Genomic DNA, 27,041 nt, shown 5'->3' on the forward strand with positions numbered 1-27,041 from the left:
GTTTCCGGATGCCCATATGACAATAAAATAAATATATTCACGGGTTCCCCCATTTTGGTTCCTCCCATGCAGTTGGTTTCTAGTGGTATCCATTTTGCTTTTCTTCCTATTTACATACTAAAGGATAAAGAGAGGACTGGTTCACTCCCGTTTCGTTCTCGTATGTCCCCGAATTTACCTATGTTACTGGCTACTGGCTATTTGACTTGGGTCTGTGTGAGCGTGCATGAAGAAGACGGCAGCTGCATTGCAATTGAGCGCTAGTTTGATCTTTTGATTGACGAATGGATAGATTTGATGAAGCAGTTGATTATAGTATAGTATATACGAGATAGTACTCTATCTATTTGTTTTTCGTTCGTATCCCTCTCTTCTTTTAATAAAAACATGATTCTATTTCTGATAAAAACAACTCGGTAAATCGGAGGATATATAATCATTTCATCAATCGTCAATCATACATAAAAAAAGGAAAACAAAACCATCCACACGCACATCAAATCAACCCATAAATCCACCAACCCATATACTCTTGAAAGAAGAGATACAAGCTCAATCAATAGTAATAACCCCTCCACCAAACAGCCATACAAGATGCAACGAGCAAATCCAGCATCTTAATACCCTCATCCTCGATGATCAATTTACCCAGTTTAGCGCTCTTCCCGCGCATGCCGCCGCCAGCGTTTTCTCGTGCAAGCGAGAGATCGAGGCGGTCTTCGCTTGGTGGACGGCGGAGAGGACGACGGGGTCCGTCGTCGAGGTCTGCGACGCCGCTGCTCGTGCTGCTTGTTGAGGGTTTGCGGGTGGGCACTCCGAAGTTGGAGGTGGAGGATGTGGAGTGGGCGGATGCGCCGGAGCGGGCGCGTGGGCGGTTGTAATTGTTTGGGTTGAGGAACTGGGCGAGAGAGGCGCGCTTTGAAGTCCGGTCTGAGGGGGAGGAGGGGCTTGGGTCGAGGTTGTGGCCGTGGCCGTGGTTGTTAGGGTTGCTGGTTAGGTCTTTGAAGGCTGGGGTTTGGCTGAGGGTGAAAGGGGAGATGTGGGAGGGGCCTGGTTGATGGTGGAGATGGCCTGCTTGGAAAGGGGTGTTGAAGCGGATTTCGGCGACTGTTACGGCGGGGTTGTCGATGGAGGCGCCGTTGGGGCCTGTTGAGGGCATTGGGATCATGTGCTTGCATTTGAGGCTGCGGCCGTTTACGCTCGTGGAGAATGTGCAGGTGCCGTTCCAGGGTGAGGTGAAGGTGTAGTAACCGCTTTTGAGTTTGGAACCGCTGTGTTTCGAGGGACTGCTTGTTCCGTTGTCGAGTGAGGGTCGGTTTCCTCCTAGGTCTAAGGAGCCCCGGCCGTCTTCCTGATATGGTCGAGATACACATAGTTTGCGGTGGAACTTTCGGGGATGCGATGGTTGGGTGGGGGTGCTCTCTGCCAATTCGGCTTGGGTAGGCCGGAAAGAAGACAGTGAGATGCGATTGCCCATTTCAGACGGTAGATTTATTCCCAGACTGGCCAATGAGAGCGGTTCGCTTTGCGCAGCGAACCTGTTGTATCCTGGCGTGGACACTTCGATGTCAATAGCGCCACCGTCCATTTTCGGTGTCGATATTGTTGCTACATTCCATTGACTCCCATGAGTAGGATCGCGACGGATGAGAGTGATATGGAAGCCAGGTCTTTCCGGCGGTTTGCTGTCATAAGGTCTTCTACTTGGAGATTGGCCTGGACTTCGTGCTGGAGAACCCATGCGATTGTATGATGGATTCGCATGAGCCGACTGGGGTCGCGCTTGAGGTCGCCTGGAGTCAAGGCTGTGACGGCCTGAGGTCAGAACCTCATACTTTTCCTTCCAATTCTCCGCATTTCGTCCGGGCATATACCCCGACAAGGCACTCCAACGATTGGCCTTCTTCGGCGCAGAATTATCCTCGATCAATTCAAAGGCGAGCTCATCCTTCGGGACAGGTGGTAGTGGTCGAGCCGACAAAGGCGGCCTTGCTTCAACCTCGTCGCCCGGTACCGTATGTCCGAGGAAGCCATCGCGACTTTCGGTTGTCATCTGAGTCGCAGACTGGGGGAGATCGATCGATGAGCGACTCCCCATCAAACCCGGACGAGCCGGCATCAGAGACAGCGGCAGATCTGCAGAATTCGGCACCGGGAGAACATTCTCTGGCAGCGACACATTGGATCGGTGAGCAGGGAGGGGAGGGCGTGCATCAGCATCCACTTTTGCGCCACCACCGCCGCCAGGAACAGGCTTCCGTCGAACATGATTCATCTTCGCAAACTCAGGAGGAACATCCGCTTCCTCTCCTAGCTCCCTCCGCAGTTTCGCTTCTTCCTCGCGCTCTTGCTCACATTCCTGGAGCAAGACATCGTCCTCGGGCGTCGAGACATGCAGATAGTAGAGGGACGCATTGATGGCCTCAGCCGAAACACTGGCTTTCGTTGGTGGTTTCAGCGGGGAGAGAAAGACATCTAGATCGCGAATCAAAGACGTTGAAATTAGCATCCATCGTCCAAACTTGAATAGATTAAATGATCGGTCAATTTCTCCCACCGCTTATGCGGGGTACTTCAAGCGATATGCAATCGACCATGACGTACCTTTACTGCCCGGGACTCTCACAATATACAAAACCAAAGGATCAAGTTTCTTCTGCGTCGGATTCCGCGGATAAGCCGGAGGATTCGAGGCTACAGCGGTAATGGAGGATAGCGAGCGAGCCTCAACGGGGCCTTGGGGAAGGCTGTGGTTTGGCGATGCGGCGGACGGAGAATCCGCCGCTGCATCGACCTTGGCCATTTACGGGAGAGGGAGCAAGAGAACAGATCCCCCAAGCGTAAAGGATGGAGAAGCAAAGGACGAGAAGATGATGGGATAATATGACGGACGTAATAAATGAAGGTGTGAATACGAAAGCGTGGTAAACAAACGCTTGCGGAGACGCCGAACGGGCTGCGGAGAGTGCCGCCAAGAGCTGAAGACGAAAATCACTCTGCCATCGCGGGTCGGTCTGGACTTACGTGCATCGTGAAGATAGTTGGGGACAAACGCTATTTAAAATGATAAATAGAAATTAAGAGTTGGGAAGGGTAATAAGAAGCTGGGAAGGCAAGGCGAGGAGGCAAATGGGTTGTAGGGAAGGGAAAAAAAAAGGTTGCCTGGCTGGCGAATGATACACGCGTACGGACAGCGATAGGGCATCAATGCCAAGTGCTATGTCTTTCAGATTTGGTATCTCTAATCAAATAGTTACAAGTGTTCCCATGCTCAAAGAAAATCGAAATGAGGACCTCACGTCTCATGGAACGTCCGTCAGGGAAATTAGCGCGCATTACCCATACAAAGCAAATAATAGCAGATGAAAAGAATTAACGCCCAGGCTCCAAGGCTCCAACCCGCCCAATGTTATGCAGATCACTATGATGGCAACTTAAACAACGGTCTCTGTTCTTTCATTTGTTGCAATGATCGGCACAGGAAGGCCTCGGTCAGGACTTTGCAGCACCAGCTGCTCGTGGCGTCGGGCCCGTAGAAAGTCGCTGATAGCGCGGATTAAGATAAACCAACCAACAATCATGAGAACGTACGAAATCCATTCACTCGTGGAGATCCCGGAAACACCACCACCGCCACCATCGCTCCCAGATCCATCGGCTACGGAGCTGGGGTCGAAATTGTGACTGTTGGGATCCGGAGGTGTCACGTATTGGTCTGTACCATCGTCTGGTTTCGTATCACTTCCGCCTTTCATGTAGAATCCGTATTGTACGAGAGTAAGACCGAGACCAGCCCTACTTCCGTTCTTCGCTGCATGCGTAGTATGGAGAAGGTAGGTCAGGAGGAAACCGACCAGTTGGAAGGACATGGAGATCATGGCGTTCCAGACAAACGAAAACACGGACCCCACTGGCAACCCATCCACGTACACCTCGTCGGATGAAATCCCTGGGGCCAAAATCGTAGTCTCCCAGTACGGAGGGGTAGCATCAGCAGCCGCCTCTTCATAGGACTATACACAAGGCGTCAGCACGAGATCAATAGAAATACGCATCGTTCACCACACGAAACACGAGGTGAATACATACCGGAGGAAGGTCTTCAGTTTTCTCTCCACGCTCCGGCTTAGCCGCCAGGTTCGCAAAGACACCGTCATTCGTCGAACTGATCACTCGGCTACCAGTGCTGAAACTCGGTAGGATTGTCTGCCTCCTTTGAATCCCACTACGCGGATCACTGGACTGTTGCTGTTCATTGCCCATTCCAGATGAGGAACTAGCGGTCGCACTGCTGCCATCTGCCACTGGTCGCGATTCCGGCTGAGCCCGCATTAGTCGCTGACGGTCATCCGGCTCATCCGCTTCGGAGTCGCTCTCGTCATCAAATGCGTCGGCCAGCGTCTGGTCCGCATCGTTGTTTAGGGGATCGTCATGGAGAAGGCGTCTGGATGATGGAGAGGTGGAACGAGAGCGAAACGAGGGAGGGGGGGAGTTTGGTGTTCCCCGGAGAGGGATTGACGATTGTGATTGCGGTTCTTCATCTTCATCGTGGGCGTTTACCTAGAAACCACAAAATCAGCAACCCGTACCAGAAATTTCACAATTTATCGGTAAATCCTATGCAATTTGCAACCAATCCAGGGCGGTGGGCGACTCTTACCCTTTGATAGCGCTGCGAGCTCATGACGAGCTGAGCGAGGAAAGGAAATCCGGAAAGAGAGGGGAAGGGCGGTAAAGAGAGTAGATCGGGGTTCACGACAGAGGCTTTATAGTATTACCAACAAAGAAGACAAGGGAGAAAGAGTGTCCGAGGGAAAGCGATGATGAAGATGGAAAGGGATCGACTGTAGATGGAGGATGGGATGGAAATGAGGGCGATTACATGGCGGAGTGGAGAGAGCGTCTGTCAGTGGCTGAGAACCGCCGCTGCTGCTGCCTGGGGCATTCCGCCCACCCCCCGTGACTTGACTTTTTGCCCGTGTAGATCATATCAAATAATTTAGATATCGCTACTCCAACAACACATCGCAACCCACTTAATCAATTGCATTTGTTCGGGACAACTCCGCAGATTCTTGGAGTTTCTACAAAATTCGAATTTCCCGGACAGACCGCTTTTCTCGCTCATACATCACAGTCGCAAACATCATGTCCAAGCCATCGGTAAGTCTTGAATTGCAACCAGACTAGATCAACCAACAGTAACCTGACAACTGTTTTAGGCCCAAACTATCACGCGCATCAATCACCTTCTCAAACACTGGCCCACTGACCATGTCCGCCCATCAGCCGTCTCCGTTCAGACATACCTTCAGTCCTACCTCCCCCAAACCTCAGAGAACGCTTCTAAGCAGCCGCAACAACAACAACAGTCGTCACAATCGCCACCCCCACCTCTCTCAGAAGCCTCTCTGAATGCGCTGTCGTCGCTGCTGGAAGATCGCTATGCCAGACGGTATCCATTGCCTCCTAAGCTGCGGCGGCCGACAGGAAACCCAGACTACTATGACAATGTGCTTAAAGAGTTCTCAGAGGCTCCGACACGGGATTTTTGGGGGAGAGTGAGCGCAAGGCTGAAGGGTCTCTTCAGGTTTAGCTAAGGTATTGCAATATTGGCAAAATTGGAAATTAGGGTTGGATTGAGGAGTTTGTATATCTATGTTATGTACTTCTATGTATTGCGATGGGAATATAGACCGCGGATAAGAGATTATTCTTGCCGCTTCTCGGTTGTCTTAATATTTTCTGGTGGGGAAAATGTACTATTATTGTCCAACGCATATGTTTTTAAATGGTCTGAACTATTTTTTGGAATGAAATGGTATATACAACAGATCCCGTACCCGACATGACTTCACAAACTATACGCTTATAAATCCCATAATTTTCGCGAAATGGTGACATCCAGACATGCAAACAAAAAAATGATAACAGGACGTGATCACAGCATGGGCTTCACATCATCAGCAACCTTGAACGGAGCTTCTGTCTTGCTGCGGACCTCATCAACAGTGACACCATCGGCAAGCTCAACCAGGGTAAGACCGTCAGTGAAGTCAACATCAAAGACACAGAGTTCAGTGATGATACGGCTGACACAAGTCTTGCCGGTCAAGGGGAACTCGCACTGCTTGACAATCTTGGGGTTGCCCTTCTTGTCAGTGTGCTCCATAGTGACAACCACCTTCGTAGCGGAGGGGTTGGAGACTAGATCCATAGCACCGCCAAAGCCCTTGATCTTACCGGGCAACATCCCTATAATGCCACAGTTAGTACGGACAGATGATAAAGTACAAGAGAAAATCACGTGCAGAAGAACTTACAGTTAGCCAAGTCACCTCTGGCGCTCACCTGCATGGCGCCCAGAATGGTCAAGTCGATTCTTCCTGAACGGATCATGCCGAAGGACTCGTCACTGCCAAAGCAAGCCGCACCGGGTGCGAGTGTAACGGTCTCCTTTCCAGCGTTGATAAGATCTGGGTCTTCCTGGCCCTTCTTAGGGTAGGGGCCTAATCCCAGAATACCGTTCTCAGACTGGAGCTGGACTTCCACGGAAGGATCGACGAAGTTGGGTGCAAGCATGGGCATACCGATACCCAAGTTTGCGTACATCCCGTTCTTGAATTCCTTAGCCGCACGACGGACAATACGTTCACGCTTGGCGGCGGTGTCACCCTTGCCCAGGGCAGCAGTGTCCTCACCCTCCTCCTTGGCAAAGGTGTACTTCTCGATATTCTTCGGTGTCGTGCTCTGAATAACACGCTTGACGTAGATACCGGGCAGGTGAATAGCAGCCGGCTCAATCTCACCGGGCTCGACGATGTGCTCGGCCTCAACGATGGTCATCTTAGCATTGCGGCCCATAGCCCCGTTGAAGTTCTGGGCAGCATAGCGGAACTGGCAGTTGCCCAATTTATCGGCTTTGTAAGCCTTGACCAAGGCATAGTCACCCTTGATAGACTCCTCCATGACATAGCTCTTGCCATCAAAGACCTTGACATCGCGGGGTTTGCTCCGCAGAGCGACGGTGCCATCGGCATTGTGCCTCAAAGGCAGCTCACCTGTCTGCACAACTGTACCAAAAGCGGCAGGTGTGTAGAAAGCCGGGATTCCGTGACCGCCCGACCGACAACGCTCAGCCAAGGTACCCTGTGGTGTCAACTCCAATTCAATCTCGCCCGTTAGGTACATGCGCTCAAAGGTCTTGTTCTCGCCCACATAGCTGGCAATCATCTTCGAGATCTGCTTGGATTCGAGAAGAAGGCCAAGACCAGCTCCGTCCACACCGGCGTTATTGCTGACCACCGTCAATCCGGTGATCGAAGGGTTCGCTCGCACAGCATTGATTAGAGTGTCCGGTACACCAGAGAGACCAAATCCACCTGCCAGAACGGTCGAGTTGGACTTCATGTCCTTGATTGCTAATTCTGCAGAAGATACGACCTTGTTGATCTCAGAGCGACGGACGCTGCTGGAAAATGCACGCGCAAGGAATCGTTGATGCTAGTAGGAGACTCGTCAGTATGATCCCGCTTCGAGGTGTCTGTATTGGTAACACTACCTTGCTCGGGTTTGCAGAGAATTGCCGCGCAAGGCGCAGGCACGTAGCAACTTGTGAAGGCATGGTGAACTGAGAGCCTAACGGGATTAGACGCACAGAGAGCACTACAGTCTGCTGTGAAGAGTCGCAACTAATGAAACTCAGGCGTCAGTCTCTTCGTGAGAATTAAGAAGACACTGAGAAGTAGTAGTTCAAGATGTTCCCAGTTACGCTTTTGAGCTAAGGAGCAGCGCGTACGAACGGATATATACTGTCTTCGGAAACCAAGAGCGGCTTGCGACGGAGGTGCGGAAAGATACCCGTAACGGGTGTTATCAACCCTTCCTTAGTACCCCGGAATTTCCCCGCATTCGTTAGAGATCGGACAACAAGCTCTTATCCGTCACTTGCTTTACTTAAAGTCATTACCACGCTCCCTTTACACAACTACTACCACAAAAGCAATCTGCATTATTCACGCCAAATCCCAATTCTATCAGCCTACAGCTTGTCAACTTCCGGAATGGAGGCAGCATGTTGCACTGCCGATGTGGACTGCCGATGGCGGGCAATGTTCCGTTTCCGATCCGCGGCCCGCCCGTCGGATCCATCTAAGCGATCAGTTCGAGTCACGTGTTTAGATTAGAGCATACTACAACCAGGTTATATAAGACATAGACAAATGTCATTGTACATCATAGACAGTCATAACTAATGGTATCAACCGCTATTTACAGGAACAATAAGTACCGACCCGCTGCCATGCACAGCCAACAATAACTCAACATCACACAACTAACATGAAGATTCTGTAAATGCATGTTTGGGCGGCTTGTAGTAGATATTTGCATGAACAGGGATAGCCCGAGGCTTAAAAGTCCAAGGCAATTCGAATTAAGTATGTCCTCATTTGGTTCGAGCACAGCAAGTATAGCGAAGGCAAAGAAGTCGTCTTGATCAATGAATGTTTCCGCAGCCTTCGCTTCAAAACAACATGTTTCGCTAAGGATAACCGGGAAACCTCGTCTATACAGCATAGAAAGGATGACATAGGCAGCATCATGAATATAAGCGCACCAACCACGGGATCAGGGTCAGATGTCACTGCACAGAGTGCCACCCAGCTTAGCTAGTTGAGCCAGCTATATCATCTAACCCTTTTCGTTTCAATGGATTCAGTGATGCGACTCCGGTCGGAAGTGTTGTTTCAGAGCCTACCATTGCACATCATGGAAGTCAGTGTCTTTGTTTGACGGCCCTCTGCCAGTGACCTCATTACCCCCCACACCTGTGGGGCCCGTTTTATCTTCTATATGGTGGTTATCTTCCGTACCTGATGTGCCTTTGTCAGCCCATATCTCATCGTATGCCGGTGGGTTCATGTCCACATCTTCTGCAACCGTCGGCGGAGTAACTCCCTCCGTAGCAATTCCTCCATCCCCGCTCAGTTGATCCTCTGGGGGAGACTCGAGTATCTCCCTGCAAAGAGGACTGACTAGACGGTCCTTCATAGTCGCATTGACGTATACTAAGAAGTACGGAGTCGGGGGATTTTGGCGGTCCTGGCTCGTGAATATTTCATCCAGGTCGTGCACTTCAGTGACATAGTTGTCGTTATATTTCCGCCAAATATCTCGTTCGAAATCACAGATGTAAATGTAGTAGTGCCCGAATTCAACGGAGCCATGATGAACGAAGACAGCATAGAGACGATAGGCCAAATGTTTGTAGTCAGCAAACTGGCTTGAGATCATAGTTTGTAGATCCTTGATCTCCTGCTCAATGTCTAGAGAACATGTTAGTATAATTGTTCACAACAAGCAACCCAGGACGAAACAATATAGGAGCTTAGGATAGATGGGAGTAAAGAACGAGTAATGTGACACTTACAGTTCAGCTCTGCCCTCGCTATCTGGGAAAGTTGATTAAGCTCAGGTATAAGTTCTGAATTGATAGGAACCGCATCTGCTGCGATCTCGGGGTCCTCCTTCATAGAGTTCAGCTCTTCTAGAACATCCTTGGCATTGTCGAACAAGCTCGGTATGTCCAGGCCATCAGCTTCCTGCGAGGAGTTAGCACATCTCTTTGCTGAGGATGGTAACCATCCTTCGTTTGGTTCATACACTTTGGCGTTGCAACTCTGCTCGACGAGCCTCGAGCGTTCTTAATGCATTTTTCCATTCCCAACACTGACGACGGCGATTCAAAATTTCGGGTTGTTGGGTGTCCATATACCGATCAAGGTAGATAGTCTCCTTCAATTCTAAATGGTGGGTGGACTTGAAGGAGCGCTTCTTGACAGGATCGAACTGGACACGCTGGACCTGAACCTGGAGAACTGGCGGCAGCTTGCTGATTGCACTAAACTGTTCCGCCACCGAATTACCTACGCTAACTTTCTGGACGTCAAAAGCACCGTCAATGGCAGCATAGATATCTCGTGATCCAGTGGCGACGTCGATCTTTATATCACACCACCATTCTTCCTTTGATCGCACTCCTTCAGTTGTTTGGATGTAGGACTTGGCTTTGCCGTAAAACAAGCTATTGAAGGAGAGTATAAGTTAGCCCAGACCTTGACATATAGAGGCATTGAAACTCACTCTTTCACCTGATCGAGCTGCTCACCGTCTGGAGCAAGCGAAATTGGCTTGATGGCACATTGACTCTGGAACAGGACATTATTGATTACTTCTGTCACATCCTGCTGAGCTCCAATCTCTACTTCCTCTATAAGTTGCTTCTGCGGGTCAGGTTGAGGACCAGGCCGTGGAGGAACTGGAGGAGGCTGGCTAGACAACTCATTCTGCTCACCAGAAGTCGGTTTGTCGGATGGTTGGTACTCAACTGCCTCAGGGGTTAACACGTCCTGCACGTCCATCTTTGTAGGATCTGTAACTAGAGGCTCGGGTTCCTTGTCATTAGAAGACGGGACTGTGGCATCGATCCTGGCGCCATCAGAAACAAGAGTTGCCTCGCTATCAACATCGCTTGTCGTTGAACGTTGGGGTTTCTCTGGCTCGGGAGCTATGGGCCCCTTGACTTCACTTTCCGGAGTCAGCTGTGGGGGCCCGAGAGGTCCCATAACTGGCACACCGTTGATTTCACCGAGAGCACTAGGTCTGATTCCAGACAGCGTCGACCGGCGACGAATAGCGGCTTCGTTAGACGGGCTGATCAGCGTCAACCGCGCCAGCTCCTGGGTGGGAATAACGTAAGTTGCTGGGGCAGTGATCATGTCATTGAAAAGAGTTCGCAACTCGCTAAGGACTAGAGCAGATAGTCGTGAGCTTTTCAAATCCAACACGCATACTCAAGAAAGCAAGAATATCACTTACAACGTTGGGACCGCTCAACCTCCTTTTGCGAAACCTTGCGAGACCCCACCTGTTTTTGGCCCAACATGTCCTCATTTATCTCCATTTTGAATTTCTCGAAGTCCAAGACCATATCACGGTATGGCCGAATTGAAAAATAGAATTGCAACAGACTGTTGAGGTAGCAGGTATTGCCAATATTCTGCAGTCCAACTGGCCATTCAGCCAAGTTACGGTCAGGTTTAGTGGTAGAACCAGAAACCATATTGCTCAGCAGAGGGCTATTCTTATCTTTCGCGATAATCCGCAACGCCTGATTGTAGTTCTCAGCTTGTGCTGGAGCTTCATCCACACAGATAGTGTATGCTGCCATGATTGCTCCCTCATCCACGGTGCGGTCGGGTATCTGAAGGAGACGGTAGGCATCAGCAACGTCCATCTCACCGGCAGTCATTTCGCCTGTCTTGAGAAAATGTTTCAAGGCTTCCGATTTTCGCTCTTCTGCTAGCAGCTGGACTGCACGGCGAGCAAGATCCCGGCTCGATGGGTTGTCATTGACCTTGAGTGAAGTCAGCACACAAAGACTCTAAGCTGGATATAAGTCATGGAAGAAATACTTTAGCTGTGTAAACTGCCATAACAAAATCATCAGGCGTATCAGCGCTGACGCCAAGGAAAACCCGGGCCTGCTCAGCAGTTGACACCCCTATTGCCGTTAGTTATGCCATTTAAAACTATTTTGGTTGGGTCAACTCAGTCGTACTTTCTTCCGCTGCTGCCTTGATCCGCTCACTCCGCCTGCTATCTCCTATCCTCCATAGTTGTCTGCGGGTCTCAGTCTCCTGAACAGTAGTAGTGGCACCTAGATAAGCATAGAATTTCCCAATGATGCTTTCTTCCGTGAGTCGCTGATCGTCGTGACTTAGGCCAAAGTACTTGTAGGCATCAACCACGTCCTCTTCGGTATATTTCCCTTCGGAGTAGGCTACCTGAACTGCCTGGTCTATAAGAGAACCATCTTCTCCTCCTCTGAGAATCCCGATTGACTTCAGACACTTTAAGTAGACAGGAGTCCTAGCAGGATCCACCGAGACTTGTCGGTTAAAAGCCTCTATGATTGATGAAGCCGCCATGTCCTCGACAACACCCAGGTCTTCGTAGTAACTGTTGAATGATCAGCATTCGTACACAAGGGCGCAATTCTTAGATGAGACACACGGTTGAGGAGCCATCTGAAATTCACTTGATCGTGAGGCCTTCGGGTCTAAATTTTATTAACATGAATGTCATGGTAGGAGTTGCTGGCATAAAACCTACAGTCCAAAGATCCCAGTGCATAGAGAAGATCGTTGAAGACCGGTTGACGAATAAATTCTAGCTGGTGGCCCTTCTTCTCTACCACTGGCCTCTGTTCGATGAGCGCTGTAAGTTCGTGTATAACGTCATCGAGAAATATCTTGAGTTGATCGCGATAGGGAAACTCTGCCCACGGATTCGGTCGAGGAGGTTCCCAAAAGCCTTCGTTCTGGTCGAAGTATTAATCACATTGCAAATCGCAAGCACATATTCCAGTGCAAGTTTACAAACCTTAGAGCTAAATCCCAGGAATTCTAACAGGTCTTTGCAAGGCTTCCCTTCAACTCCGAAACACGTCATAAATCTTTTATTAACTGCTGAGATTGACTTGCTTTGTTGGCTATCAAGAAGAGCGTTGCTGATATATGTACGCAGGTTCAGCAAGACATTGATAGGTGTGGGTGGAGCAACTCCTTCCAGACGGTCAGGATGGGCTGCAAATGCCTCGTTCGCCCGCTGTCGCAGCACTTCGGGGTCTGTCAACAGTCGCACCCGGTCATCATTAAGCACAGGTGAGGCGAACCGCAAAGATACTGCGACGGAGCAAGACAAATATGAACATTCATAATGGAACATCTCCAGCATCTGTCCCTTGGGACTGACCTCCTCCGGCGCTGCGCCGCCTCTGTGCTTTCCGGACTTATATACCAGATGATGTACGTGGTCTGAAAATCTCGTGCTAGGTTGACCAATACCGGGCGTAGAGCTCACCTCAACTTGCAGATGATAGCGGCACATCAAGCACACAGCCGACACCTTTGTAGAGGCTCCAGTGTTGCCTTGTTCCGACTGAGGGACATAACTCTGTGCTGGTTTCGATACAAAATTATGGCGGCATGCCGCCGATGAGATATGTTCTAGCGGTCCATTGTAATATTCAGGAAACACTGGCGGGACGTCCGCGAGCAGATTGCGGCCGGTCGCTGGAGGGTGAGCAGGATCATATTCGTATATATCTTGTACAAGACGGGGGGCGGTCTTGCCTGGTCGTCGGGTTGTCCATGTCAGTACTGTGTGCATGGTAAAGCAATGCGCTCCCGCATCGGGCGAAGCTACATACCTGACCGTTGAAAGGACGTCATGGGGACGCTCGTTTGAGCTCACTGTAGGCGGGGATCAGGCCGAGGGATCCAGAGTTATTCAAAGGAATTTTTCCATAAAGATGGGATTTATGATTTTGCTCTTAGAGGTAGATCTGCAATGATTGATCACCTGAAAGCCAAGAAATCATTCGATTCTAATAGAATGAGCGTTGACAGTTGGACTGGCGGGGAGCCCACTGCAGTTGGAGCAAGCGGGCGGCAACTTTGGTGACGGATTCACCACCGCCAACACGGTTGACTTCTGAGATTGTTCTGAAAGATGGAACAGTTACTATAGGTCATAAATTTAATACCTCAAAGAAAGGGACCGACAAAGTCGTATGGCGAACAAAGCCCTCTGTTCTCCCATCACTAAACATGAAGCTCTAGGAAAGCCCGGGAAGGCGGTGTCGCATGGCAGAAACCGCGACTTCCCAAAATCCCAGCGAACCGTCTGAACGACTCGCCCACTACAAGCAGAAGCCCATTCCAGATTCAACCGCCACCATGGCTGGACATACTGAAGATCACAGCTACCATCCTAAGGATGCGATCCAGGCGGCAATGAAGACCACTATGCTCACTGGTGGAGTGGGTCTCTTCGCCTCGGCAGTTCAGAACACCCTCACCAGGAAGAACGTTGGGCCATTCGGTGTCTTCGTGAGAAGCGGCGGCACGATCGGTGTATTCGGTATGGATGCAATTGGAATTGGTCAGTGTTATACTCGACTTTGCTGACAACTGTTATCCAGCGGCAATGGGAGGTACCTATGAGTTCGTGAAGACTGCGTCCGCCAACCTGCGGGAGAAGGAGGATCACTGGAACGTCGCATTGGGTGGTTTCTTCTCTGGTACAATCCTGGGTCTACGAGGTCTGTGTTCATATCCTCTTTCAATTGGCAATTACATCACGTTATTCTGACAGCTGTGCAGCCCGGACTTTCCCCGCCCTTCTCGGTTACGGTGCTGCACTGGCAACCTTCATGGGCGCTTTCGAATACACTGGCGGATCGTTGTGGGGTTACAAGAAGAACGCCGATATTGACGAGTTCGAGCGTCGGGAGCAATTGCGGAAGTCATACAGAACCTCGGGCGAGCAGACCCTTGCCGAGTTGGGTGAGGGACGAGGTATGTTCATCAAATCTGCCATGGCTTCAATGGAAAGTTACATTATCGCTGATGTGATCTATAGGTCTCTATGGCCCTGGCTACGCCGAGAGACGGGCACAGAGAATCAAGGAAGCATACGGTATCGAGGTCCCCACATCCCAGGCTCCCGCTTCATGAATATAGTTTGGTTTCCAGGTCTCTTTCCAATCTGCCGATTCCCAGTATCATTGTGTAAAATTACCCTTATATGTCGAACACGTTTAGCTAGCAACTTTGGCAAAATTCTTTACTGGAGATTGCATTGTTCTTTGGTCATGTTTTCTCTGTTGATATCTTTTAATCACTTGACCAACATGAACGTAGGAACATGGATGGCGGCGTGACCACAATTCCGGTGTAAGGGACCAATTGCGCACGGCCAACGCATTATATGCTGGACTATGTATGCCAGGTCATACTACAATGTGCATTGCGATTATATTTAGAGTGAAGCAGCGAGGGATGTTGGAGACCAACGGTGGTCTATCTGCAAGAATATGCGACAAGGATCAGCCCATGCTCAGAGGATAAACTGCATGTCCTAAAATAGAGCAAAGGGAAATATTGAAACGATTACAGGCCCTAGATTGTTAAGCTTCATAATGTTGATACAAGCTTGTAGAGGCACTATGTAAGGTGGTATGGTACAACTATCCATGACGGAGTCTGGAGCGAAGTGACCAATCACATGGCGGATTTATCAAATCAGTCCAGCCTTAATATTCAGGTATCCACCCGCATTGGGCTGACCTAAGGATAATGTAAGAGACAGCGGGAATCCCGGAACGCCTATCCATATGATCTATGGAACTTGACAGAACGACTATCAATCTATTGAAGCAAACTCAAGGGATGCAAGGTCGATGCAGGGGAAGTCAGGGGATATGATATCATCCTCCTTGACTCGCTGCCGTAACCATAGGGCAGCAAGCAGACAACCTTGGCTGCAAATACTAAAGTTTTACCCTATGATTGATTTGGGGGGGTGGACTAATGTATACAATGAGGGTGGCGGTGGTTTCTGTGGTACGATACTGGGAGATGTAACTCCATGAATCAGACCAGCAGGTTTTACAACAGGATCGACTAATCACAGGTATCTGCAAGGTCTGTCACAACTCCAAACCCTTCTGAGGGATCTCATGGAAAGAAGTAAACATGAATAAGGGAGTGCGTGGAGGAACTAAAGTGTTTACGAAAAGGGGGAAGGACGTGGATCATCATCCTTCGCTTCGATACTCCGTACACTTAGTCGTACGTACTATGGAGTAAAATATGTACTTTTGTATATTGTAGGAGGGAAAATTCAATTAGGAGTATTTCTGTAACTATGAACGGGAATCTGCCCGAACCAGTCTTCTGGAAACCTTCCGGCTTGATCGACATGGAAAGCGATGAACCGTGCATGACGTCGAATAGAAGGTTTTTTTTTTTTGTATTTTCTTTATTTCCTTTCCTTTTTCAAACTTCTCGGGAGTCTACTGTAATTGCTGCCTCACCACATCCTGGAGAGGACGTCAAGAGCACGGCCCGAATATCTCCTTTTTCTCCCTGAACCTATAGGAATGAGTCAAATTAGTGGAGATATTGCCACTGGACGGAAGGAAGAAAAAGGGGTGGGAGAGGAACCAAATGAAGACATGAAGAACAATTATGCAGACGCTAGGAAGATTCAGTCAATGATGATTTCCTCCGTGTGATTAAATCGATCCACTGGGAGATGGACCGGGGTATTTGATTGGCGTATAGATTGATATGAGCCAAGGGGGAGAACCATAGCCACAGGTCAGCCTCTCCAGCGTTGACCCAGCCACTGTCCACTCGGTCCCAGGGGAGCGAAATGATTTGAGAAAACTGGTGATGGTGACGATGACGACGGATATTTTCATTTGGACTACGGAGTGGTTGGCGACAGTCCCGTAATTATTCGCCTCGCTAGATCTTGAGAATTGTTTCTGTCTGGTTGGATATTGATTAAATCAATATAGGCTCGACACTACTGCATACTCCTGAATCGACCCAAGCAGAAAAATGGTTCGTTGCTGGTGAACAGGCAACGGCATTTTTAATAATAGAAATGGTAATCAAACCAGCATTCTCTGACTTAGTACGCTTTCTACGACGAAATAGTATAATTAAAGGAAAAAGGAGGATACACTGAGGGACATGGGTACTTACTACTACTAGTACTAGTATACCAACCTCACTAACCCTGAGTCGGTAACATTATTATTTGACGTTTTAAAAAGTGGTAATTAGGGATTTACTCCATACTCTTCTTTTATTTGTTCTCTTTCATCCAAACAATAGAGATTGGCAGTAGAACTACTAGTACTGTAGTACAGAGAGTTAAGTATTCTCCTAGGTAAGTAACCTAATTATTATACTTTGGAATTTTTATGATGAACATTCTCCTTCAGCTGCCATCCTTCATTGCTGGAGGTTGAAAATATTTTCTACCTCGGTATGTCATTATTACCTTCCATTCCATGGATGCCTCTCTCTCTCTCTCTCTCTCTCTCTCTCTCTCACTCACACACACACACATACACACAAACACTCCCATTCTCTCTCTTCTACTTTCTTCTTCTCCTCTTTTCTTTCCCAATCAATGCTCGTGAAGTCAAGATCCCGTTTGTTCACGAAGGCCGAAGATTGGTTCGGGTCCGGGGAGTCCGTTCCACTGTTTTGGGGGAACCAGTAGTAGTTCTTGGTCGTCATAACGTCGCATCTGCCTTGAAGTCTTTTCGCCGGGCGTAGACGTCATCCGGAACCGTCCAAGGACTAGATAGAACTTATTACTTAGAGAACCCCTCACTCTCTCAGCTGAATTGAACACTGCAATCGTACTTTTTGACCTCCTCGATGCCCTTTTTCTCCTTTACCAACCACAACTCAAATATCGCATGATTTGGTTTTCCTGCCAGGCCAAAAAGACGGCTATTCTGATTATTGATCGCATCCCAGCGCCGAATCCTTTAATAGTAGACCCGGTGGGGCACATTCTAATGAGGGATCGGCCGTGACTACTACCGGACAGAGTACGACGACAGCGACACTATCGCCGAAGATTAGGAGAGTCGTTACCCTTTTACTTGAACTCCCCGCAAACAGTTCGCTCCAGACCCTCTGGACGCTTTTTAGTCCGCGCCTTTAGTTCAAGGAGGTCACGTCCCAAACCCCCGTTCGCTGGGTAACCAATTCCAGAAAGCCGTTTCTGGTGGTTTATCTTGGGAATTGGGGCATTACCCGATCTGGACTCTTTTTTTAAATTATCTCCTTTTTCTTTTTTTTTTTTTCTTAAATCTCATATAGGTTTTCTTTTTTTACTTTCTCTTGTTGATCATTTTCTCCTATTCCCCTTCTTTTTGCCTTCTAGAAAAAACGAAAACCTCTTGAACACTACTCCATACATATACATACATACATACACCCCCATATCTCTGGTTATACTTCTCACCAAAAATCTCGGCCCGCATCGACCATCCGTCGGACTTTAGGCACTCTCTCGATCACGGGCCTGGTTTGCACCGCCCAATTGCTCGCCTTGTTGAAAGCCATTCGCCGCCGCCCCCTCCCCCTCCCCCTCCTCCTCTTCTTCCACCCTATCAACCATGGCCACAGTGGTCCGGTCGCAGACGCCTCTGCAGGACACTTACGGCGCCATCTCACAGCCCGCAAATTCCATATTCCCAGGTCGGGGCTATGGATCGCGGTCTGCTTCTAGACCGAACTCCTTTATAGCCTCCAACTCCGGCTACAACCTTGCTACTGGTGCTGTCGCTGAACCCCCGGTCACGCAGAACGGTAAATTTCATGAGGAGTTCGATGTCGCCAGCCAACGTGGTTCCGTCGTCTTCGAGGGCCCGTCATCCGCCGCCGTACAGCGTTCCGCATCTCAGATGTCCAACTCCCGCTCCGCGACACCCACGCGATCCGGTACTTTGAAAAAGAAGTCCTCCCTCAGCAAGAGAGGCAGTATGCGACGCAGCGGGAGTAAGAGGAGCCTGCGCGCGGGAAGTGTGAGGAGTCTAGTCCTAGGCGATAAGGAGAAGTATAGCGTCGACGGCGCCGAAGATCAGAACAGCGCATTCTACATCCCTGTTCCTACGAATGGAAACCCGACGGAAGTTTTAGCAGATCGCTTTCAAGGTATGGCTTTTTCTGTAGCACAGCGCAGCTGTGTACCCTTTGTACACAGGAACCTGTGTTTCTGACATACATCAGCTTGGCGTAAGGTCCTAAAGGATCTCATTGTGTTCTTTAAAGAACTCCAGAAATCCTACGAAACTCGATCCAAACTATTCATGTCGGCATCGAATATAATCAACAATTCAGCGTTACCTCCCACTTTTCTCAAATCCGGCGGCCTTGCTGATGCGACCGATATTCTGCGTAATTTCCATAAACAGGCATATCAGGAAGCGAGCAAGGCTGCTGAGGTGGAAAACGAGTTGGTCGCTCAGCTAATGGGACTCCGAAACGACCTGCAAAAGAAAACCAAGGAGATCAGGAGTCTTTCGGGCGACTTTCGAAACTCGGTAGATAAGGAGGTTGACGCCACCCGCAAATCCGTCCGTCATCTGCACGAAGCCCTAGGCCTGGTCGACACGGATCCGGCGGCCACAGCCGGAAAAGGAGACCCATTTATCGTCCGTTTGAGTGTCGACAAGCAGATTGAAAAGCAGATTGAAGAGGAAAACTACTTGCATAGGGTATGGGATTTCGCATTGAGAGTAACATTGACATATAGTTACTAACATGTGATGCAGGCGTTTCTGAATTTGGAAAATTCGGGTCGCGAATTGGAATCCATCGTGGTTAGCGAAATTCAGAAGGCATACAAAACTTACGCCAACATCCTCACACGGGAAGCCGACGAGGCGTACGATGCCGCCGAGAAGCTTCGAGCAGGGCCCATCTCGATGCCACACGACCACGAATGGAACTCGTTCATCGCAGAGACCGACGAGCTAGTCGATCCGCGAGTTCCCCTTCGAGACATAGAGAATATCTCCTACCCTGGTAAAGACCATCCCGCCGCTGCAGAGGTCAGATCGGGTATGCTGGAACGTAAGAGCAAATATCTCAAGAGCTACACGCCTGGCTGGTGGGTCTCATCCTTCCCTTCTCAACGTTTGTCTTGTCACTAACTTGATATAGGTATGTTTTGTCTCCGACTCATCTTCACGAGTTCAAGTCAGCCGATCGAGTGGCATGGCAAACACCAGTGATGTCGCTGTATCTCCCGGAGCAAAAGCTTGGTTCGCATTCGCAACCGGATTCCACATCCCATAAATTTATGTTGAAAGGGCGGCAAACGGGGACGATGCACCGGGGCCACTCATGGGTCTTCCGTGCCGAGTCGCACGAGACAATGAAGGCGTGGTACGAAGACGTCGAAAGCCTGATCTCCAAGACCGGTGAAGCAAGGAATGCGTTCGTTAGGAGACATGTGCGCACTGTAAGTGGTGCAAGTTTCGGGCGGACGTCCACGAGCAGTGATAGGGTTATGGATGAGGATGAAGCAGACCGCACGCCCTACTCGGCGGGGTCAGTGGTTTTAAACCAAGAACGTCCAGCATCTCAACCGCGTGAAGCGGGCGGCCGTTTCCCCAGTGATGTGCATATAGACCGCCATTTGGAGGCCCCACTGTCGCCGTCAAGTGGAGAGAGCTCCGGCGAGAGAGATCTGTTGGCGGCTGTCGGATCGTTGCCTGATGCCAAATCACCCCTCCAAAGCACACGCCACTCCATATCTGAACGCGACATGGATATCGACCAGGTGCAGCCTTCAAGTCAGGCGGGTGAAGCCACGCGCCAGCCGTTCGAGAGACACGACAGCTATTATGGCGCTTGGATGAACACGGCCGGCCATCAGAAGCAAGTGCAGGCTCAGCAAATCTATGATAACACTCAAGATACTGCCGGATTTGAGAGAGGGAATATGGCTCCCAACTTGATTGCAGGATTGAAGACAACCAATTCTCGTGAACACTCTCTCACACGACAGAGAAATCGGGGCGAAAGCACCTCCACTGCGCCTACCACTACAAATGTGACAGATCACACTCTCAACACTGTCCCCACCTCGATAGATGAGAGACCAGAATCAATATCACACGGACACGATGATCCTATGACTGACAGCTGGAACAAAGTACAAGGGCCTCCCTCGATCCGTACAGCTTCATCCACGGCAGTGCCCATCAACGCTCCTGGTCCTAGTATTGTCGAGTCGAATGAGGGCAGGCGTCCTCCCGCTCAGACCAAAAACAGCGTGTCCACCCTCGAGCTTAAGATTCCGGGTCACTACCCACCAGCCAACGTCCCAGCATAGATGCTTGGATGGCCAATAAGGCTGGTTCACCGGCAGGTGAACTGATCTCACCTGTCACATTTCAATTCTTCCGTAAATATTTACAACCACCGACCAGTAGCATGTATGTTTCAAATACATACATGCCCATTCACTCCTTTGTTACAATCTGCCTCTTTTTATTTTTCCTTTTTTGCTTATTTCCTTTGTTGTGACGGCTTCCCTTTGTTTTTAACGGTCATTCAGTTTTCCCATGCACAAAGAAAACACAAAGAATGATCATTTCTGGCGTTCGAGTCCACAAGGTTGGACACATGATCGGATAAGCAGGCGTACAGGTAACAGGTACAGGATCAGTATCCACGGAATTCACAAGGTATGGCGTGGGTCAGGGTTTCATAGGGGGGGTGCGTGGTTATGTTATGGTTATGCATTTCCTTTGTTCGAATTTCCTTTTGTCTCGTCTGGCCTGAGTTTCAGTTTCAGTTTCATCAATATTCCCCTTCGTCTGTATCATATTATATCCCCCCTTTTTGTTATTCCCCTGGCGTTTTCATTTCCATCAAGTTCGAGTCCATTTTTATCTTTTCCTATCGAAAGCTCCGGAGACGGTCTTTCGGATGTGATGCTTTGGCTTTGGCTTTTACGCGATCAAATTACTAGATCGGTTGTTTTGCTTTGCGCTTCGTTCAATGAGTGGTTATGAGTTATACAAGAAAGCTTTAGGTTATGCGTGAGAAATATCATTATGTTGGGATGAAGTTCTTTGGTCATTTAGTCTCTTTTTCTATTTGTTCAGTTTGTAGACAGTAGTGTGGTATGTATGCCATATATTCCAATGACTTGGAAGGCAAAGGTAGGGATCTTTTAGTCCTATACCTGGTTCAGTAATTTGGAGGAGGTAAGCCTAGGTATGAGGTTAGACACCGTAGCAAATATATGGTGGAGGATACCGATGTAGGAGTGGTGATCTACGGGTTCGTATTGCGGACAGCTCTGCGATCATCATTGATTAGGGAGCAACGTACTGAGAATTATACAAATTGGAAAAGTATGGAAGTGACCGTCTTGCTAGCCTTGTTGTTGCATGATTTCGGAACACCAGCTTATGTAGTTTGTATATACTTGCACGTTTATAGATGAGGAAACTTTCTTTGATGTAGGTGCGCCATTGTGACGCTCTGACGTAGGTTTCAGCAGTGCTTTCTGAAATATATCATGATGGCAGACACCAGATGGTAGAGTTGTGGGTAAAGTGAGCAATTAGATTGTCAAACTAACGCCGCGAACGGCGAGAATATTGGCATTGGCGTAACACTAAACGACCGGGTATTGCAATTTCTACCAAAGCCAACTCGAAAATGAAGTAAGGAGCCTCTCCAGAACCGAATTCTTCTAGTGGAAACCCCACCCAAGATGTGGGATACAGAGCAAAGCCAGACCATGGTCAATCACAAACTCACCCGTAGAAGAAACGTAAAGTAAGCAGAATCAAGGTCCGATTTGTCCCACAGAACCAGATCGCCAGAGAAGAAAACAAACAAGGTAAAAACAGAGGCATCAAAAACGGTAGAATAGCATCAGCACGTCCACACGAATACTTGGTCATGGAATCATTTGACCGGGGTGTAATTACATCGCAAACTTTTCGACCTCATCGGTCCGTCGAAAGGGGGAAGAATACGATACTATTACATGATCTGGTCCTGGGTGATACCGCCAGTCGGCTCGGCACCCTCCATGGCGTCTACGGGGCCAGCGCCTGCATTCATGTACTTGACAAAAGTGATGCCGAGCGGACGGCCACCGTATTGATAACCGGTGAACTTGGCTATACAAATGTCAGTGTTTGCAGTGGAAGATGCAGCCTGGAAAACATACCAATCGCAGTTTCTGCTGTCTCTGCGTTGTCAAACTGGACGACACCCGTGCCGCGAGAGCGACCATTGGGCTCGTACTGAATCTCCGCACGATCAACCTTTCCAATAGTCGAGAACAGATCGACCAGATCTTCGTTGCAGGTAGACCAGGGCAGCTATGATTACCACACATCAGTAAACGAATCGGCGACGATAGTTGGGCGTGAAAGGAGGCTTACGTTGCGGACATAGATAACCGGGCCCTTCTCGCCTCCGGAGGTTGCAAAATCCGTGAACGGGTTGGGGGGAACCGAAGGGGCACCCTCGAAGCCAGGGCCACCAGCACCACCAGGAGGTCCACCGTAGCCACCACCGTAGCCACCACGACCTCCGAATCCGCCAAAGCCGCCACGGCCACCGCCGAAGCCGCCACGACCACCGAAACCACCACGGCCAAAGCCACCACCGAAGCCACCGCGGCCTCCAAATCCGCCTGGCCCGGCACCAGCAAAGCGATCCTCACGAACCTCCAAAGCCCGACCCTGCCAATCGTAGCCATTGAACTGCTGGATAGCATTACGGGCATCCTCCGGAGATTCAAAGGCGACAATGCCGGAGCCCTTGGGACGTCCAGTAGCATCGGTGTGAACATCGGCACGGATGACGGCGCCTTGCTGAGCTGTAAAGTGTTCTTGGGTCAATCATGGATGCAGGATGGGAGTGAGGGTTGGCAAACGAGGCCGTTTTGAGGGAAGCCCTCTGTATTGCACTTACCTGCTTGGCGGAAAAGATCCTTCAGGTCCTGCCAGCCAACATTGAATGGAAGCTAAACGTGCCTAAGTCAATATCTCTTGCCGTGCGTGATCTCGCATTACATTCAAGGTATGAGGAGGGGGGCAACAAACATTGGACACGTAGAGCTGTCTTCCACCAGCTCCACCGCCGTAACCACCCCCACCTCCACCACCGAAACCGCCGCGGCCACCACCGCCGAAATCCCCACGAGAAGGGCCACCGGTAAAACGAGGTTCGGGTTCACGGTCCTGAGATCTGTCAGCACATGGGGGAGCCCGCTGTGGAGGCATGGAAGGGCTCGACATACCTCGCGAACGTAGACTAGACGACCCATAAGGTTCTGGTTGCTGAGCGTGTTGACCGCATTTTGCGCTTGCTCCCTCGTTGCGTATTCCACAATCCTAATCGAGGATCAGCAAGGTCTCCCAGATGGGCATAACGGGGCATCGTGCAAAAACCTACCCGCATCCCTACAGTATCCCGGACGGCCAGGCCCAGCCCGTCAACCCAAACAGTCCATCAAAACGAACCAACGGGGGAAATGGAAAAAAGCCAGAAACACAAAGGGGAAAAGGAACCAGCCACACTACGCATTGGCGCCCACCTTCGACATTCCATTGGGAAGTAATAAGACGTCGGCAAAGATGACCTCACCAGCTGTACGGCGCGGAAAGATAGTCCCCCTCCAAGTCAGCCACGGATTCCAATCCAACAAAAAGCGCATCACACATCCGACACAATATGACCCTGCTCACCCTGTCTCATAAAATCTTTCAAGTGGTGCCACTTGACATCGTAGGAAAGGTTTCCCACATAGACCCGACGGTCTTGCTGGGAAGACTCGCGCACTGCTTGCATCATTTGTTCTTTGGCGACAGCGCGGTCCTCAAACGATCTCGGAGGCGGCGGGTAGCTGCTGCGTCCACCGTAACCAGAACCAGAATGTCCTCCAGAGGCACCTGGTGCAGCACTCATAGGCGAACGGGAACGGCGTTCACTGCGGCGATAATCGTCACGACTCCGAGAGCGACTCCGAGGCGAATAAGAGCGACGGCTACGTCGAGGGCTGCGCGAACGACGACGGGGTGAACGAGACCTCTCGCGCTGCGCGTGGTCAGTATCGTAGTAATCGGCCGGCATCGACACTGGTGGGAGGAAGAAAGGGAAAGAAAAGGGAAAAAAGAAAGAGTCAGGGATAGGAATGGCTAGAAAAGTATGACGGCGAGTGAATGGAGAACGAGATCTGCGCGGTGGCTTTCCAGGGTTGCAATTGGGTGTTCCGACACCTTGGGACCGAAGGCAGCCTTGACACCATTGAATTCCGGGAAGAGGAGAAGCCCAAGTCAGGTGACGTGGACGAGGACGCTTAACAAAGCAATGGAGTGGCCACTAATAATGGGGAGGACCCGGAGGACGGGACCCGCGAGACAGGTGGGGAGTTTCCTTCAAACCTGAAGCTAATGCACTGCCACCAGGGTGTCTCTCTCTTCTGATTGTTGGGTTGGGGAAAAAAAAAAAAAAGGGATCAAAGGAATGAGAACAAAAAAACACCAGATATAACTGTTTCATGTGATTTAGTGAACTGCCACCGTGCAAACCAAACGCGGTGATATCTGCAGTCCAAACGCCCACTGTCTCAAACCGGCTGGTATAGTTGGAACCCTCAGCGAGCCATGGTCCCCCCCCCAACCCGGTCCGGATAGGTTATGGTTTCTTGAGTGAACCAAATATCGCGCAAGAACGAGACAATATAACAACAGAGGGCAAGACAAAAATGAGAAAAGGCAAGATCATCAAGCAAATATAACCATCATCACAAAGGAGATATCAAACGATGCTAGATCGAACGGTGTGGAGGGACAATACTTACTTGATATGGTCGGTAAACGTCAGCTGCAGATTATACCTTAAATGTAAGCAACAAGTTTGACGATCCTCAGAACACGAGGAAATCAAAGCCAGAAGACAAAGAAATACCAGTAATGACGTGGATGGGGAACTCAAGAATAGAGGAACGATTAGAGAGTAAGAAGGAGAGAGAGAGAAGAGAGAAGAGAGAAAGATGTTGTAAGAGTGAGAGAGAAGAGGTAAAGGAGGGTAACGGCGGGGTGAGAGGGAAGAATAAAAAAGCAAAGTCGCAGGGTTAGAAAAAAAGAAAAAATAAAAAAACAAATAGGGCAACGAGGAAAGCAATGAATGCGAATGAATGCGCCCGTCCAATTCAGACCAGTCTGTCAGACCTTCACTCGGGACGGGGAGGACAAGATGAAAGGAGCACGCGGTATGATTGGCGTTCCCGTGGGAAAGCAAAATGCACGCCTTTCTGCCCGGTGGATAGCTTTGGGTAATCAAGTAAGTCAGAAGAGGTTTAGATGGACTGACCCTTCTTTCGACCTCCGAGGAGCCGGCTTAAAGACCGGGATGGGAGGGGGTGGACGATGATGGGTGGAGAGTAAGGCTACTAGTCCAAGGCACGGCATAAGAGGGGGAAGGGACAAAGTCAAAAACAGGCACGGCCGGTTCCTACAGTAGTGGGAAGCCCGGAAGTGAGGTGACCTTTCATGACTGATGCCGGTGGTGCTGCAGCTATCAAATGGCCAAGAAGGGGAGGGGGAGAGAGACAGAAACCAGGGCAAGTATGGCAGGTGTCAGTCTCCAGTGGGCATAGGAGGATCAATTGGGTTCTAGAAACCCATTGAAACCCATCATTCTAGATTACAAGACAAACAGAAGGAGTGGGAATGTAAACAAGGTGGCATAAGGACATGGGGATGGGGGTGCTGATGTTGATGGGATGTTTTGATAGTAACCCAGAATGATAATAATCACTCATCCTGATAAAAACAAAATAGAACCAACAAACGGTCATAGAGTTATGCAGATAAGCAAATGCATGAGACAAAACAGAAAGTAATTTTAAAAAAAAGAAAAGAAACCACCAATAAAGAAAGCACACCAAAGAAAAAGAATTAAGTCACCCACCCATGATCTGTGATGCTGCAATCAAGAGGGGAGAATGGGGAGGAGAATGAGAGGAGGAGATGTGTTGTTGTGTTATTTGGAAGGTCTGGACTGTTGTCACTGGAGAATGTCGACTCTGAATGGGCGAATGCTCAACACCCAAACCGGATTCCAGAGCAAATCAGAAGGACGAGAAGAAAAAGGGGAACTGGGTAAAAAGGAAAATAGAAAAACAAATTAAAATTCAATAATAATCGATTGGAAACGAAAACGGAGACCCTCCGGAAAGTTCAGTCGACACTGTAATATCGGCAGGGGTGATGGTTGCAAGTTGGCCTTTCTTTCTTAATCTTCTTGAGGTCTGTTCTCACTCCTCGGCCGGTCAATGTTACTTCCACGCGGGGGTGGGTATTAAGAATTGGGGAAAGAGAAGGGGGGAAGTAAGACAATGACAAGTGGAAGAGAGGAGAGGGAGAGAAGCAGAGGCAGAGACTTACATTAATTATGCCGCCGGGGAAATGAAATGAAAGGCGGCAGGAAACAAACAATTAAGAGACTCCGTAATCATGCGTTCAACATCGATCCCTTCGCAGATGAGATGAGATGAGATGCAGCTTGACTGTCATTCCGATGAAATCAATAATTGATCATCCTTGGATATTA

General features: G+C 49.5%; 8 protein-coding genes across 8 annotated transcripts; 3 read left to right on the plus strand and 5 right to left on the minus strand.

Moving 5' to 3' along the window:
* Positions 1-556: 556 nt before the first annotated feature.
* Positions 557-2,803, minus strand: F9C07_11249 (uncharacterized protein; the record flags this gene model as incomplete). The annotated part of the gene is made up of 2 exons (XM_041288778.1): positions 557-2,475; positions 2,605-2,803. 2 exons carry the CDS (start codon positions 2,801-2,803, stop codon positions 557-559), a joined length of 2,118 nt encoding a protein of 705 aa, XP_041139934.1.
* Positions 2,804-3,434: 631 nt separating this feature from the next.
* Positions 3,435-4,825, minus strand: F9C07_11250 (metal homeostatis protein bsd2; the record flags this gene model as incomplete). Its single annotated transcript, XM_041284301.2, has 3 exons — positions 4,661-4,825; positions 4,090-4,560; positions 3,435-4,013 (listed from the first exon to the last, which is right to left on the minus strand). The coding sequence occupies exons 1-3, from the start codon at positions 4,682-4,684 to the stop codon at positions 3,435-3,437; spliced, it is 1,074 nt and encodes a 357-aa protein (XP_041139933.1). The 5' UTR covers positions 4,685-4,825.
* A 323-nt stretch (positions 4,826-5,148) lies between these two features.
* Positions 5,149-5,600, plus strand: F9C07_2228874 (uncharacterized protein; the record flags this gene model as incomplete). Its single annotated transcript, XM_041284302.1, has 2 exons — positions 5,149-5,163; positions 5,223-5,600. 2 exons carry the CDS (start codon positions 5,149-5,151, stop codon positions 5,598-5,600), a joined length of 393 nt encoding a protein of 130 aa, XP_041139932.1.
* Positions 5,601-5,759: 159 nt separating this feature from the next.
* F9C07_2280254 (putative succinyl-CoA:3-ketoacid-coenzyme A transferase) lies at positions 5,760-7,877 on the minus strand. Its single transcript, XM_041288777.2, has 3 exons — positions 7,562-7,877; positions 6,324-7,503; positions 5,760-6,255 (listed from the first exon to the last, which is right to left on the minus strand). The coding sequence occupies exons 1-3, from the start codon at positions 7,622-7,624 to the stop codon at positions 5,942-5,944; spliced, it is 1,557 nt and encodes a 518-aa protein (XP_041139931.1). The 5' UTR covers positions 7,625-7,877; the 3' UTR covers positions 5,760-5,941.
* An 877-nt stretch (positions 7,878-8,754) lies between these two features.
* F9C07_11253 (putative ubiquitin C-terminal hydrolase) lies at positions 8,755-13,295 on the minus strand (the record flags this gene model as incomplete). Its single annotated transcript, XM_041288776.2, has 11 exons — positions 8,755-9,326; positions 9,431-9,602; positions 9,664-10,084; positions 10,144-10,810; positions 10,879-11,416; positions 11,475-11,563; positions 11,621-12,021; positions 12,076-12,121; positions 12,175-12,382; positions 12,445-13,223; positions 13,274-13,295. 11 exons carry the CDS (start codon positions 13,293-13,295, stop codon positions 8,755-8,757), a joined length of 3,915 nt encoding a protein of 1,304 aa, XP_041139930.2.
* Positions 13,296-13,709: 414 nt separating this feature from the next.
* Positions 13,710-14,582, plus strand: F9C07_11254 (NADH-ubiquinone oxidoreductase 213 kDa subunit; the record flags this gene model as incomplete). Its single annotated transcript, XM_041288790.2, has 4 exons — positions 13,710-13,986; positions 14,048-14,167; positions 14,229-14,423; positions 14,488-14,582. 4 exons carry the CDS (start codon positions 13,710-13,712, stop codon positions 14,580-14,582), a joined length of 687 nt encoding a protein of 228 aa, XP_041139929.2.
* A 2,359-nt stretch (positions 14,583-16,941) lies between these two features.
* F9C07_2142425 (uncharacterized protein) lies at positions 16,942-21,539 on the plus strand. Its single transcript, XM_041288789.2, has 5 exons — positions 16,942-17,228; positions 17,295-18,596; positions 18,672-19,159; positions 19,217-19,554; positions 19,608-21,539. Exons 2-5 carry the CDS (start codon positions 18,059-18,061, stop codon positions 20,782-20,784), a joined length of 2,541 nt encoding a protein of 846 aa, XP_041139928.1. The 5' UTR covers positions 16,942-17,228; positions 17,295-18,058; the 3' UTR covers positions 20,785-21,539.
* On the minus strand, positions 21,540-26,787 carry F9C07_2280259 (RNP domain protein). Its single transcript, XM_071510423.1, has 12 exons — positions 26,400-26,787; positions 25,288-25,310; positions 24,173-24,521; positions 24,022-24,074; positions 23,880-23,887; positions 23,725-23,818; positions 23,528-23,665; positions 23,397-23,448; positions 22,862-23,301; positions 22,645-22,798; positions 21,792-22,594; positions 21,540-21,670 (listed from the first exon to the last, which is right to left on the minus strand). The coding sequence occupies exons 1-11, from the start codon at positions 26,401-26,403 to the stop codon at positions 22,455-22,457; spliced, it is 1,455 nt and encodes a 484-aa protein (XP_071366107.1). The 5' UTR covers positions 26,404-26,787; the 3' UTR covers positions 21,540-21,670; positions 21,792-22,454.
* Positions 26,788-27,041: the final 254 nt, after the last annotated feature.

This window comes from Aspergillus flavus, chromosome 1, assembly GCF_009017415.1.
Source record: "Aspergillus flavus chromosome 1, complete sequence".
Lineage (NCBI taxonomy): Eukaryota > Fungi > Ascomycota > Eurotiomycetes > Eurotiales > Aspergillaceae > Aspergillus > Aspergillus flavus.

Bases quoted from the DNA above. Each gene is read 5' to 3' on its own strand.
- F9C07_2142425 (XM_041288789.2), top strand. From the start codon at position 18,059: ATGGCCACAGTGGTCCGGTCGCAGACGCCTCTGCAGGACACTTACGGC. The intron at 19,160-19,216 runs GTATGGGATTTC...CATGTGATGCAG, and splicing joins AGGAAAACTACTTGCATAGG to GCGTTTCTGAATTTGGAAAA. The intron at 19,555-19,607 runs GTGGGTCTCATC...AACTTGATATAG, and splicing joins AAGAGCTACACGCCTGGCTG to GTATGTTTTGTCTCCGACTC.
- F9C07_2280259 (XM_071510423.1), bottom strand. The intron at 24,522-25,287 runs GTAAGTATTGTC...GACCACGCGCAG, and splicing joins ACGTTTACCGACCATATCAA to CGCGAGAGGTCTCGTTCACC. The intron at 22,799-22,861 runs GTAAGCCTCCTT...TGGTAATCATAG, and splicing joins CGGTTATCTATGTCCGCAAC to CTGCCCTGGTCTACCTGCAA.
- F9C07_2280254 (XM_041288777.2), bottom strand. From the start codon at position 7,624: ATGCCTTCACAAGTTGCTACGTGCCTGCGCCTTGCGCGGCAATTCTCT. The intron at 7,504-7,561 runs GTAGTGTTACCA...GTCTCCTACTAG, and splicing joins TCTCTGCAAACCCGAGCAAG to CATCAACGATTCCTTGCGCG. The intron at 6,256-6,323 runs GTAAGTTCTTCT...GTGGCATTATAG, and splicing joins CAGAGGTGACTTGGCTAACT to GGATGTTGCCCGGTAAGATC.